Below are 13,698 nucleotides of genomic sequence, written 5' to 3' on the forward strand. Positions count from 1 at the left end.
TGAGCGAGACCTGGTCATCTCCGCAATTCTTAGCTCGAGACTCTCCAACCTTTTCAGCAAAACCTCCGTCATATCGTTATTTGATACTGTCGCGACTTGGGTTCTTGCCGAACTCTGCAAGATCTGATCCGCGATCTCCGCTAATTTGTTCAACGGCAAATCCGGTTGTGCTGTCACGATTGCGCGGGTCATCTTTGGCAGGCGCGACGACCATAGCGTGCGTAGAAAATCTTCTGAAACCGTAGTTCCTGCCAAACTCTTCATGTGACACAGGAACTGAGATGGTGTCCGATCCCCTATTTCTTCCTGTTCTAGTAATTGCCGGATCCGTTGACTCTGAGACGCAGAAAGCCTATGTATTAACTCATGTTTGAGCGTCTCGTACTTATTGGTCTCTGGAGGACTGGAAAAAATGTCCTGCACTTCCAGGGCATACCGCGGCTCTAATTGTGACATTACATAATAAAATTTAGTTGTGTCCGCTGTCACACCGTTCAAAACAAACTGTGCTTCTATCTGGTTAAACCAAACCGTCGGCTGTTCAGGCCAAAACGGGGGAACGCGAATTCCTACCCGGTTCACTTCTGAAATCGGTGGCACACTGTCACTAGATTTCTCTGTCGACGAACTACCCGATGACGCCATGGTAAATCGAGAAACAAAAAAAAAAGTTCACTAACTTCTTAGAAAGGAATACACTCCCGCACTTGTGTAAACGTCGGAGTTACCAATTGTAGGTGCTGTTCTAACAGTTTATTTATTTCTTTCGATAATTACAGTCGGAAGTGCTTGAGTCAACTGTCGTTGGCCGCACTTCTTGCTCGTTCGAAAACTGCGCGCGGAAAACTTGCGCCCTCTTATTTTGTTTCGCACGCGAGTGCTGACCAATCAGCCGGTTCGTCGACTTACTTCCGCACCCTCTATTTTCTTAATTCGTAAGCTAACCTAAGAACAAGCGCGTGACAACTTGGGGGGAAGGCACCCCCATGGAAAACCCCGATGACTCATCGGAATTTCCTCTAGGCCCTCCCTCGACGGCGCGGTTGACCTCAGTGTCCACCGCCTGCCTCGCTCTCGCGGACCCAGCACCGTTGAGCCTTTCAGAAATTCTGGGGTTTATGATGCCTGTATTAGCTATTGAGGCCTAAAACGAAACTTGACGACAACATGTTTATAAAAGAGACAGTTACTTGGCTTTCTCAAAAGTAACTTTCAAAAGTAACTTCACTAGAAGACATTTTGTCCCGACATCTGGCAGAACTAATAATAAATAGAGAGTAAAACCTTACAGACCTCAGTTATTAGAATGAACCTTTTCTGGATCGAAATGCAGACAACGTTTTTCAATGTGTATGTAATCTACTGCATTTGTTTTCTGAATGTTTCTACAACGTATGCGCTAGATGCAACAGCTGGCCGTAGGTTCAGATGCGTATAAGAAAGCTCATTTTTACTTCACAAATTATAAGCTATAGAGAGTAGTTTAACTAAATGATGAATCCATTATTGAGACTTATTCTTAATCTTATGTGAAGGAGAATTAATAATTATTTGTAAAAATTATCCGCTAGCATTAGTATTATCTTTTAGCATAGTCCCTTTGCTGTAAATGCACTTGATCCATTGACTAAATAGTTTTCTTTTGTCCTCAGAAAATAACATTTTTGACTAAATAGTGAGCCACTCATGCACCGCTTCCTTCACTTTTGTCCAAGGTGAACCGATAGTGTCTTACTGCTTCTTTGAGTAACTTAAATATGTGATAGTCAGAAGGCGCAGTACTAAGCTATGTGAGTCCCAAAGAACTATAAATATCAATTTTCCTGCGGTTGGTCGCCATTTGCACATTTTCTTGTTATGCGATTGGGGACGTTTTTATTACGTGCATTGCCACTGATTTTCAAGCTCGCAATGAGAGGTTTACTTTTCGTCAACAATGATGATTCATTGTTGAATCTGTTACGTACGGAGAATATTTTCCGTCTACTCTCCCAAATATTCAAGTCTCTGCCTGTTAAGAGAAAACGCCCTAGCACTCTCGTTTTTTTCGTTATCTTAATGTAAGCGCGACTCCGAGCAGCTGGGTAGCAACCACGACGCTGTACCAACCGTGAGAAATTTCCTTATATGGAAATTTCTAACGAACCCCCACTCATTTTTCGGCCTATATAAACTCAGAGATTTTAGCCCTAACGGGTTCAGAACAGTACCGTCACGTTGATAGTCAAGTTCGTCAGAGTTGGTTGCTATCCAGTTAGATCGGGCTAAAGTTCCCTTTCGAGTCTACAGTTAACCTCATAGAATCCGCGAGTCGGCATAAATTCTATCTGGCAATTCCTACGACCACTCTGTAAGTCCCCGCATCGTCAGTGCGTTAACACCGTGCATTAATATCATACACTTTACGCGACAACACTACACTGTACACTTGTACGTAAAGACTGATTTATTTAATAATAATAAATAATATTAATAAATTTAATAATATTTAAGTATTCATTGTAATTTTGCGTAGATTGCTTACAAACCTATAACTACCTTAAGCGATCCCATTCGAAGTTGACAGATCCACCACGATACAGCTTAACCGCTCAAGTTGTATCAATTAATAATTTAAAAGTTACGAGGCTCACTAACATCTCCAGCGGCTCTCTGATCTTACATCAGTTTCGTCCGCTTACCCTTACTTCCAAAGAAACTGCATTCAACCTAGTGGCTCCTCGATTTATTCGAGTTCGTCCACGAAAGCTGACCTATCCTGTAGCTAACTGATTTTTACATCGGTTTCGTCTACTTCCTACAGCTACCTGATACCAGGTTCGTCTATACATTATCCAACTTCCTTACAGCATCCTGATTTCGCATCAGGCTCGTCTGTTCGAATTCGCCAACCTCCTTAACAGCACCTCAATTTAATTTGAGTTCGTCTGTAAAACTGATCCTAGTGACTCCCTGATTTCGCATCAGGTACGTTCACAAACTCACTCTCCTGCGGCTCACTGATCACCGATCAGTTTCGTCCGCAAGCACACCTATCCTCAGAAGCTCCCTGATTTTACATCAGGTCCGTCCTCGTCTACAATAATCCTAACGGCTCACTGATCTCGCATCAGTTTCGTCCGTGTACCAACCAACACATCAACCACTTTATTCTTTGGAAATATACCTATCCTCGACGGTAACTCGCGCTGCTCGCCTCCCGTCTCGTAACAAATCTATCACTACTCAGCCACATATGTTATATTCTGGGGGCATATAAAAGCTTCTTAAACGATAAACCAACAAGGGGAGATAGGCAGCTCAAAAATTTTAAAAATTATGAAATTTGATACACAACTAGTGTATGTCTACTACAACAGAAAGGTATTTTTTTGTGCTGAAAGTCATTTTAAAGGGATGTAATCATCACCCAAAGTTTTGGTGCTTTTTAGTTTTTTAAATATAACTGTAGAAATTCGGGATAGAGCAAAACTTTAAATGCACTTTCTCAAGGACCTTTTTGTACTCCGTCACACCATTGTAGAAAAAATTTAGTGTAGGCTATCGCACTATTACAAAAAAATGACAAATACGATAATAAAAAAATTATCTTTTACTCTTAAGAATTTATATCTGCGAGTACTCGTTCGGTATCGCTGCAGCTAACCTCGAACGGTCCTGCAATGCCCCGAGAGAATGCCTTTACGCATGCCCCCGCCCCGCGGTGTTGTGCAATGCGGGGGGTGTGTGGGACTCTCCTCGTAGTTACCTACGGGTCCTACCCACTAAATTACCGGAACACCTCCAGAAGGAGCTCCGTCAGGGGAAAGTGTCGGAATGCACAACGCACTTCAACTAGCTCCCCACGGCGACATGGACTCTCTCCTCCGTGCCCGCAGAAACCCACCACTACGTCCCTCTCCCGAATGTGAGTCCACGTGGTGACATCCTCTCCCACTACCCCTACCCATAATCCCCTACTCCAGGGCGGAGACCTGTTACCTCTACTCCCCAACTCTCGCAGTGTACGCCCCTCCCCCCCCTGCCCACCTTCGGGTACCCTACCCCACGACCGCGAGCCGGTACCGGTGTACCGCTTCTATATCAATTCCATAGAAGGTACGGACCCCTCGCGAAGAAACTCCACTAGGCCCTACGACCTCCACGCCCGCCTCCTCTCCATCTGGCTCGCTGAACGCGTTGCAATGGTAGTAAAAATAGATATTAGTTTCGTATTATACTTCTGATAGTGCGCATTAAAAAACGCTCCTACCTCAGGAAAGATTCGGCTCTGTGACGTGCACTGTTGTCATGTTACAATGCAAAATAATAAAACGGTTGTTTATTTAAAAATATTACGTAATGAGTGCAATTTTTTTGCAATAGTATAATAGAGTCGCAAAAATTCAACGATTCGTACAGTTTAAATTTTACTACATCTCGTACTTCACAAAGTTATATTCAAAAATCTAAAAAGACGCCAAAAACTTGAAAGTTGATTTTACTCCCTTAAAATAACTTTTAACATGAAAAAAAATAGGTTTGTGTTGTAGTGGACATACAATACTTGTATACCAAATTTCATAATTTTTTGAATTTTTGAGTTGCTTACTTGGTGGAAAATGGTGTCAAATCCGATTTCCTGTTTGTATTAAAATAGAAAGTTATACCTATAGTGCAAATAATTATTGTCTTACCTTGGTACTATAGAAGGCAACTGTATCTTATATACTGTCTGTGATACATTATCTAAAATTTCTTCTTTTAAATGATTTTTAATTATTCTATTTTTAGTATCTTCATTTACGTGTAACTTATGTGTTTTTAGGGTGGAGGAGCTGTGGCGGCTCTGAATGTCGGTGATATCGATGCATTCATGGAAAGTGTTGCACCCTTCGTCATCAGTGTGATGTGCATCTGTAAATTTGTCAATTTTTTATACAATCATAAGAAGGTAATGAAGCTTTACATATATCTATCAATAATGATATGTTGGATAACAATATAAGTGAGATTAAATCCTGAATACAGATGAAAAATCTCTTGAATGTAATGAGAGACGATTGGCAGATTCACAGGGAATTTCCAAACGAGTATGATATTCTTTCCCGGCATTATACACTGGCAAAAAAAGCTACTACTACCTATGCAGGTGCGATTGTATTGGTTATTTTTTCTTAAATATTTTAAAGAATCGAATTAAACGTATTATATTTATTATTCATTCTTATTTATGGATACAATACTTTATACGGCACTTACTTTGCTATTCTTTTATTTTATCATACTGACATCATCTTCGTACTATTTTTGTTGGCGTTACATAGGCATTTATTTCCAACGAATCTCTAATTTTTAATTTTAAATAGTTACTCATTCATTATCTTGAGATTTCAGAACTATAATAAATGTACGTACATACGTTATTTCCACACTTTAAAAATCTTTTGTAGTTTTATGCAAAGTACATTTAACATAGACTGAAACATGGAAAGAATGGTAGAGATTTTAAGTGAAATAAAACTTGTTTTATACTTACCATTTATCTGTTCCGGTTTCTGTAACTACAGAATGAGAATAGATTAAATGACTATAGATTGTACTATGTCATAAAACATATTTTAAAATTGGAGTTGAGATCACCATTAAGGGGGTACGATCAGATATGTCAGAGCAGCGACATTACCGACAAAATTAGGCAAAAACAGGGGTTTACGGCCTGACACTTTTCGTCCTTTTTAAGACATTTTTAATTTTAAATATAAAATTGACAATTTTAAGACATGTATTGTTTAGTTATTTCAAACTAAATGTATTGTGTAATTATCGTTGTGATGGATCGTGTCGATGTGGGCGAACAATGAATAATATGAATGTAGTGGTATTTAGAATGTGACACGTGTAAAAGTTATACACATACAAATAACATGTGTCGTTTGCTAAATACCACGACATTCACACGATTCAGTGCTGTATTGAATCAGTGAAAATATCTCAGCAATCGGAAACATCGCGCGTGGCTTGTGCCGCTTGTAGGGATGTGACCAGTTGAATATGGCGTTTCAAGAGTGAGAGAGTAAGACTCATATTCGCACTCTCTCTACTTTCCGCAAATGTCCGAAGTCGGTCGCGAAGCGTCGAGTTCACGTACACATAACTCGTATAGTAGTGTGTGCAGTAGAGGGGGAAATTTTCTAAGTTACCTCCCGAAATCGAAATCATAGAAAGGCTCCATCTTGCGTTCATCAGGCAGCCACGTGTCTGTGGGTAATACTATTTCTGTAACGAAAACTGTAATAGCAGATACCGACCTGGCAATCTCGAAAAGTCACGTGACTACCGTACCCCCTTAAAAGATCATTTCCGATGGTTTATGTACAATGCGTCGGTAAAGTAGGTACGTAATTGAGGTTAAGGCGGCTATCGATCTGCATCTATCGTTTGAATCCCTGCCTGAGTTGTAGGATCCATAACGTAGAATTAGTTTCTTGAATCAGGAACCCTAATCTTTACAAGAATAATAAAGACTGTCGGCTGCATGAGTAAACATTTTTGAAGTAATTCAAATTTATTTGTGTCTAGTATAATGGGTATAATGGCTGCGACCTAGTAACGAATGAAGCGGTCTTTAATGACCTCTGATAGTCAGAGCGTTCTTCTGGATGTTCAAATCTACTTTCTCTAAGATGTGGCACGTGCAGCTCTGTATATACCCAAAAATATGAGTACAAACATGTGCAGAAGGTTTAGAAACGCTTGCGACCCTGGTGTAATGCCTATAATAATTGCTTAAATTACAGAGATAGGTTTAGGTATGACAGGGAGGTGACATTACCGACAAGGCAAGAACCAACGTTTCGTTCTTATATGAGACAATTTTTTTATCGGAAACACTTCATTTGAAAGACGAAAGTTTAGTGAGATGCAATTTGGTCATGATTTAACGAAATTCTGCAAATAGCTAGTAATGCAAGTGTTATAAGGTACAGCAAAGTCAACCATTCACAGTAGTGGAATCAAAGCATTTTCATGCAATTTTGAGAATGTTCTGAACGAAATCATGATCAGAGTATACCCTATTGAAATTTCTTCTGCCGAATGAACCCTCTTCCGTTTCAAAATCTTCTCATATACGAGAAAGTTGGCTTTCATAAATTCATGCGTCAGTATTGCCTTTGGCCGGGTTATGAACAAAACAACTTCGGAATGTCAAAAGAGAAGGCGAATGTGAGGTAAAGCTTGCTCTATGTACCATCTCGGAATTTTTTGAAATTCGGATATGATGTAGTAGACGCGATAAACACAATTGAAATTCTACATGCCGTATTATCCGTCAAGCAACGCCTCAGAGCATGTATCAATGTGTAAGGTCACCGTTTTGAACACTTATAATAGTCATGTATTATTATGCTTATCAACGGTGCTTGATCATTTCCTCCAAGTAAATTACTTTCCATCAGAATTGGCTTAACCCAGACCGTGAATGACATTTCCAATAGGTCATTGTATTCGTCTTGAAATACTCTATCAAAATGTAAGTAAAAAAAACATACTGTTCCATTTAAAAAAACGGAGATGACCTTCATATCTCCTTGATGCCTCCACCTATCAAAAAGCTAGTAACATCAGATGATCAGCCCCATGATGCCAAATAATTTTGGCCTGATGCATTTTTTCCTACCACCAATAGCAGCCAAGTTATTCAGGTGGCCGATTTTAACTGCCTCACCTTGTATATATATTCAGTAGGTAAGGAAGCGTATTACTAACTGTTAGAATCGCTTATAATAAGGGATCTAACGAGGTTCCGGAAAAGGTGTGAGAGAGAGGGTTTTTTAAAGAAACTGTACATTTAGTCAAAATTAAGTCGGTCCTTAAAAGGGCTTATATACGACGTTTATTTTCTCAAGGAAAAAAAATGGCTGGGGGCTCCTGGTCCTTTGCAGGCGTCCATCGAGCCGGTAAGCGACGCTGGCGTCTGAAAACAGATGATAGCGGTGGAACCGCACCAGTAAGCGAGAGTGTGAATTCGCGCTGTACCGAAGACTCCCGACTCCAGGTTTTGACAACAAGCTTATGAGGAGGGGATAGCAATACCTTGCCTGTAACGCGAAGGTAGTCCAGTGGACTGTATGTTCGACTTTCCTTTACAATTAATGGAATCGTCGATAGGCGAATGCACAGATTCGTGATTCGTGCGAGAGCAGGGATTCGCGAGCCTTGGGATGCACTGTCCCTAGCTGGTGCTAGGTTCGGAGGCTCGTGGCGGCCAAAGGCTCTACAACTCGCCATTCACCTCACCGTGTGCTTCTATTCATCACACAGAGGTGGTTCTACACGGGGTGGTCGAGCGCGGGTAAAGGTCGAGTCACACATATCCAGGCGATCCGGGCCAGGCCGGGCCGGGCGTCCCAGGGCCTCTCCGGGGGTTTCCGAGTGTTTAGCCGTCGCGTCGTGGATCGCGTAACTATACCTCAGAGTACTCTTGACCGAGTAGAAATACAGTTGGTTTTCAAGAGTCGTGTACGAGAAGAAAGAATTATGGCTTCTTTTTCTGACGAAGGATTGATTGTATTGATGACAATTATGGATTGTCGGTATCCTTTATTTTGTACACCATTTTACAAATATTATAATATAATGAAATTTCAGCAAAATCCAATATACTGTTTTGTATCTAGTATAATACAGGGTGTTTGAGATAGTATTACAAAAATTTGAAAGAGTGATAGATCACGTGAATGTAAAGAAAAAACTTCTATATAACTTGGACTCAAAACTGAACCATTTTTTAGAAAACTGTCGTAAACATTTAAGCCTGCAACCCCTGTAACCTACCACTGTTATTCATCTCTGCTCCTATTCTGCTCCAAATTTGCATCTTGTAGGCGGTGTTCATATACCTCTTATTTGTTTGGTCGTACAGCACGGATTCTTGCCGAACCAATTCTATTTTCATAGAATAAATCTTACGTTTTGTCTATGCAGTACACGAAAGTCAAGATAGAGGCTATACACTTTCTTCGCAGCACCACGTTCAACTGTCACGAATTAACTGAATCTTTTCCACGACACCTTTAAATATTGGAAATAGTAGAAAAACCCGCGAGGTGGAGCTTTTGAGTTTACCATGTTACTGTTTTATAATGAGGCACTCGTTAAACTCGCAATTATCGGTAGGTATAGGTGAAATTTGGGACGGTACACGATCTTTAGGTTGTTATGGGCCACCAGCCAACTACCTCCCGTTTTCTTTCCACTACAAAATACCGATGCTTACTTGTAAGACGCAAGAGTTACGTATGTTCTTCTCGCAGTACGTGACGAAAAATATAGTACGTTAAAGTAATAACTTAATTTCTGCTCGCGCAGTATTACAAACTACAATTATTGCATATTACATTTATCCATCTAAGTATTCCTTGCTGCGAATAATTATAATAATACAAGTTGAGGTGACAATCTCAGTTGGAATACCCTATGTATAAATTGGAAGAACCTACACTATAACAATACATTTATTGTACTAAAAAAATTCCAAATTCATAGCGCGGCGCACTGTAGTCGGGTCGGTGGACTCCGATACAGCGTTAAATTTAATTAACTTACCCTGCGATAATTTTATCACCAATATGTTACTCCAAAAAGTATCAGGTTTTGTACGAACAAGTCCGCAATATTGGCAAAGGAACATAGAATGGATTTGCAAATTTTGTAACATTCGAGTCATTCCACGCAAAATCGGGCACGTTTTGGAGTAAGTTTTTGTAGATTTCTCAAATGTGAATATGTTGTCTATTCAATAGTTGTGTAATATGTTGAATATGTTGAAAATTTTTGATTTTACAGCTGTTTGAAGTTAAGTGCTAACTTTTTTTTTTTAATTTATATTCTATAATACTGATGGAACGCGGGAAAGGTAAGCGGTCGACGGTCAGTACCTTCGTCTGAGCAGCAGCGAAACCTCCCCTACCCGGTTTATGACACATTGTAAAATAATAAGCCTATTCTCCTGAAAAGAATAAACATAAAGTCGCGATATCCAACAATACCCAAGACTAACTTCAATGCCGGAAAAGAAATTATATTATTTTTCGGACGACGATTTGAAAAGAACTGGTAGAACACAATGCAATATTTTCCCTGTAACACAGGTAATGGCAACTGAAATGTTTTTAACAATAAGTACCATTGACAAAGAGTGAGTTACCAATATCTGTTGATCACATTAAACCTTAGAAATATAGATTAAACCTGTAGAATATAAATTAAAAAAAAAAAGTTAGCACTTAACTTCAAATAGCTGTAAAATCGACAATTTTCAACATATTCAACATATTACACAACTATTGAATAGACAACATATTCAAATTTGAGCAATCTACAAAAACTTACTACAAAAGGTAAAATGTTGCAACTGTACAATAATAGTATAATATAAAATTCAATTGTGTAATATAAATACTATAGAACTAAAAATTTGTAACATTTTACCGTATAACATTTTACTCATTCCGAATAACTTTTTATAAATGCAGGTAAGAAATGAATGCTACTGTTTATTTTCTGCATACAAAGTCACAAATACGTTTCTTAGTTGTAGAAAACAAAAAATACATGATTGTTTATCAAATAGACTGTTAATAAAAAAATATTAACAAAATCAATACTTAAATTTTACAAATATCACCATTTCTTCGTAATGCAAATATTTATTTTATTTTTATTCACACCACATCCACATTCACCCTGATCTCCATACATACCTATAAAAGAACCCTCGCTCCATTTTTATGATATCTGTCATACATGTATTCTATCGTGTATTAGGCCCTATGCATCGCAGAATTATAAAATACTCCCTCTATTAAAATCCTTTAAGATAATCATAATTATATCGTGTTTGGTGTCATTTTCATCAGAAAAATATTAGCATTTTATTAATTGCACTTTTGCCAACATCAAATGTGCAATTATAGAAATAATGTTTCGGTAATAGAAAATACACCCACGTTTGCTTTCGTTGTTGAATCCCCGCTGTACAGGCTCCAAGGGGTTTGACCCAGGAGCCCATCAAGTCATAAAAAAAGGGTCCGCCTGAAGTGCCCGGACGGCAACCGATAGGGACATTCGTTGCCAACGAATTTTATTTTCCCGGACAAAGCCGGACACTCCCGGTCGGACCAAGTGCAAATGGCTCCATTAAAAAATAAGGAATCGATATTTTTGGCCCGGCCCGCCTGGGCACAATCCGGGCTTTTCCCGGACGGATATGTGTGAACGTCTCCATTTAAAAACAAGGGATTCATCTCGCCCGGCCCGGCCCGGCTCGGCTCGCCCGGATGTGTGTGACTCGACCTTAACGCAGAGGTGATAGGCACTTATGTTAACCCTATCCGGATGTACCCGTCAACCAATGCACCTACGTAGTGATCTCGACGCTCCTACGACGATTAGCAAAATCAGAGAATCGTGACAATCACCGATTCCAAGAGTGCATTAATTCGCCAAAATATCTCTTTACTGCGATCTGATTCATCTGTTGCACGTATAATACGTGATAGCCGAACAGACGAAGATATCAGGTCGCAAGAGACTGATCGGGCAACTAGATTTCTAGCGCTTCGAGGACTTCGAACGTTTTGGAGAAACCAAGGTGCTCTTAGCGAAGTAGGCTCGAAATGGTTATATAGCTGCTGATTTACTGCTACCTGTCGAAGGACTGGCGCAAAACTGACTGCGAGACTCGCGTGTGTCTCCGCGAAAACGCGGAACACGCTAATTAGCCGCTGTGCGGCGCTCGCTTATCATACTTTATCCTTTTCCAATATTCGACAGTTTCTCTCTCCCTCTCTCCCAGGCTCCGACGTTCCCACTCGACGTCGGGCCTGAAATTTGAACAGTTGACATAGGTCGTTCACCTGTTCGAGTTCACCTGTAATAGCTAAAAACGAGTTATACTCCAAATTTACCGTGTTTGTTATTAGCGCAACGGAATCTCCTACCGAAGGCGACCTTCGGTTAGTCACGTATATCAACAGTTAACGGTTTTCGCGAACGAGATAAAGGCTCGTTATATCATCACTTTTTTAAGCACTAACTCATTCATTAATAAAGTATGAAACAATTTTATATTGTACCAGATCATAAGACTGACATAGTTGTAAGAGTACTATTAAGTATTCTTAACTTTGTATATTCTTTAGATTAATAAATCTTGTTGTATTTTAATTCAAGAAAAATCATAGTCTATGAAATTCATTTCTTAATCGCACGCCACAGGAGTCCTACTCCAGTTTATAGGTAAGCAGCTCTATCTGTGAACGTTTTATGTACGACGAAATTCAGTCCGTTACAGGAATAGATGGCAGGAATGAATTATGGTCATGTGGAGCAAGGATAGGTCGAGGAGCTAGCTACAGTTGCCTCGACTTGGAGGATTTAAGAAGCTGGTCAAAGCTGCCTTGGCGAGAAATGATCCAGGAGCTGGCTAAAGCTGCCTCGATCAAAGGAACCAAGGAGTTGATTAAAGTTGCCTCGGTATCATTTGGAATCAGTGGGGTTTGGTCTGGAGAAAATTGTTCTGCGTTCAACATCGAACTGGAACTTGAACTGAACTGGAACTCCGACTGCTCGCTGTTGCTGGCTACGCCGTATTTATCTTCGGGAGTTGCCTCCTTCTTTTGCGCCCAGTGACTTCCCACAGCGTAGGGGAAGTGTTATACTACGTGTGCGTGCTCGGAAACTGTCTCAAAATATTCGCTCTCAATTGGTTGCGATGTTCAGAAACATGCGTGTGGAGGTGCTCGCGAAGGTGTACTGAGAGCTGCGCTCGCTGATAGGTTGACAGTATCATCATCCGGTCGTCATCCTGTCGTCAGCGTGTGCGAAGAGAAACTCCATAGGGTGTGGCTTGGATGATGTCAGGTTTTTCTGCGCATGCGTGTACGGAGGAGCCCTGTTTATGCGTCTGCGCGTTGTGCGTCACTAGCACGATCGTTTGAATTAGGATCTTAAGGTTAGGACGTATTTGTAGGTTGGGATCACTGTCACTGTACAGATTTCACTATAACTTACTTATTATTAATGTTTCTAGTGAGAATTATCTTTTAAAATTCAATTAATTCAATGAATTCGTATTTAATGGCGAAGTCGTCGCCAGTTGTTACAGTACATGTATATAAAGATAAACCGAAAACAAAAAATACAATTCCTTTTGTAAGGTACTTAGCTTTCGGGAAAATTAAATTTAACGATTCGTTTAGTATATGTATACCTCACTATTTCCTGGCTTCATATATGTATAGCGGCCATTATTTTCGGTTTATTTTCACATGTAGACGCCTTTCGTGGTTGTACTACGCGTCCTACTAAAGCCTGTATAAAGATTGATTTTAATGGTTAATAAGAAATACGCAGTGGCACGAGGTATTCAACAAAACATCATCGTTTAATTTCTAAATTCATCCCTCAAAATTGCTAAATATCAGCATAATTTCGTTAAATCACTGGTTGACTGCGCTTTTTTTATTTTGAATGAACCCATTTCCAGCTCAAAGTTTTCTCATATAAAAACGAAAAGTCGCAAGGCGTAAACCCATGTTTTTGCCTAATTTTGTCGGTAATGTCGCTGCCCTGACATATTTGATCGTTCCCCTTAAGCACTGCTGTGCTACGTTTAGTTCTCTTAGTTATCAATTAGATGAGTTCCCTTTCCAT

General features: G+C 39.8%; 1 protein-coding gene across 1 annotated transcript in view; it reads left to right on the plus strand.

The window, feature by feature from the left end:
• LOC143180584 (odorant receptor 13a) overlaps nucleotides 1-13,698 on the plus strand; it is a 61,755-nt gene that overhangs the window by 15,475 nt on the left and 32,582 nt on the right. Inside the window, exons 2-3 of the mRNA XM_076380422.1 lie at nucleotides 4,808-4,933; nucleotides 5,011-5,131. Of these exons, the coding sequence (XP_076236537.1) occupies nucleotides 4,808-4,933; nucleotides 5,011-5,131 (247 nt within the window). The remainder of the gene's footprint in view (nucleotides 1-4,807; nucleotides 4,934-5,010; nucleotides 5,132-13,698) is intronic.

The sequence above is a fragment of the Calliopsis andreniformis genome, chromosome 1 (genome assembly GCF_051401765.1).
Source record: "Calliopsis andreniformis isolate RMS-2024a chromosome 1, iyCalAndr_principal, whole genome shotgun sequence".
In the NCBI taxonomy this organism is placed as follows: domain Eukaryota; kingdom Metazoa; phylum Arthropoda; class Insecta; order Hymenoptera; family Andrenidae; genus Calliopsis; species Calliopsis andreniformis.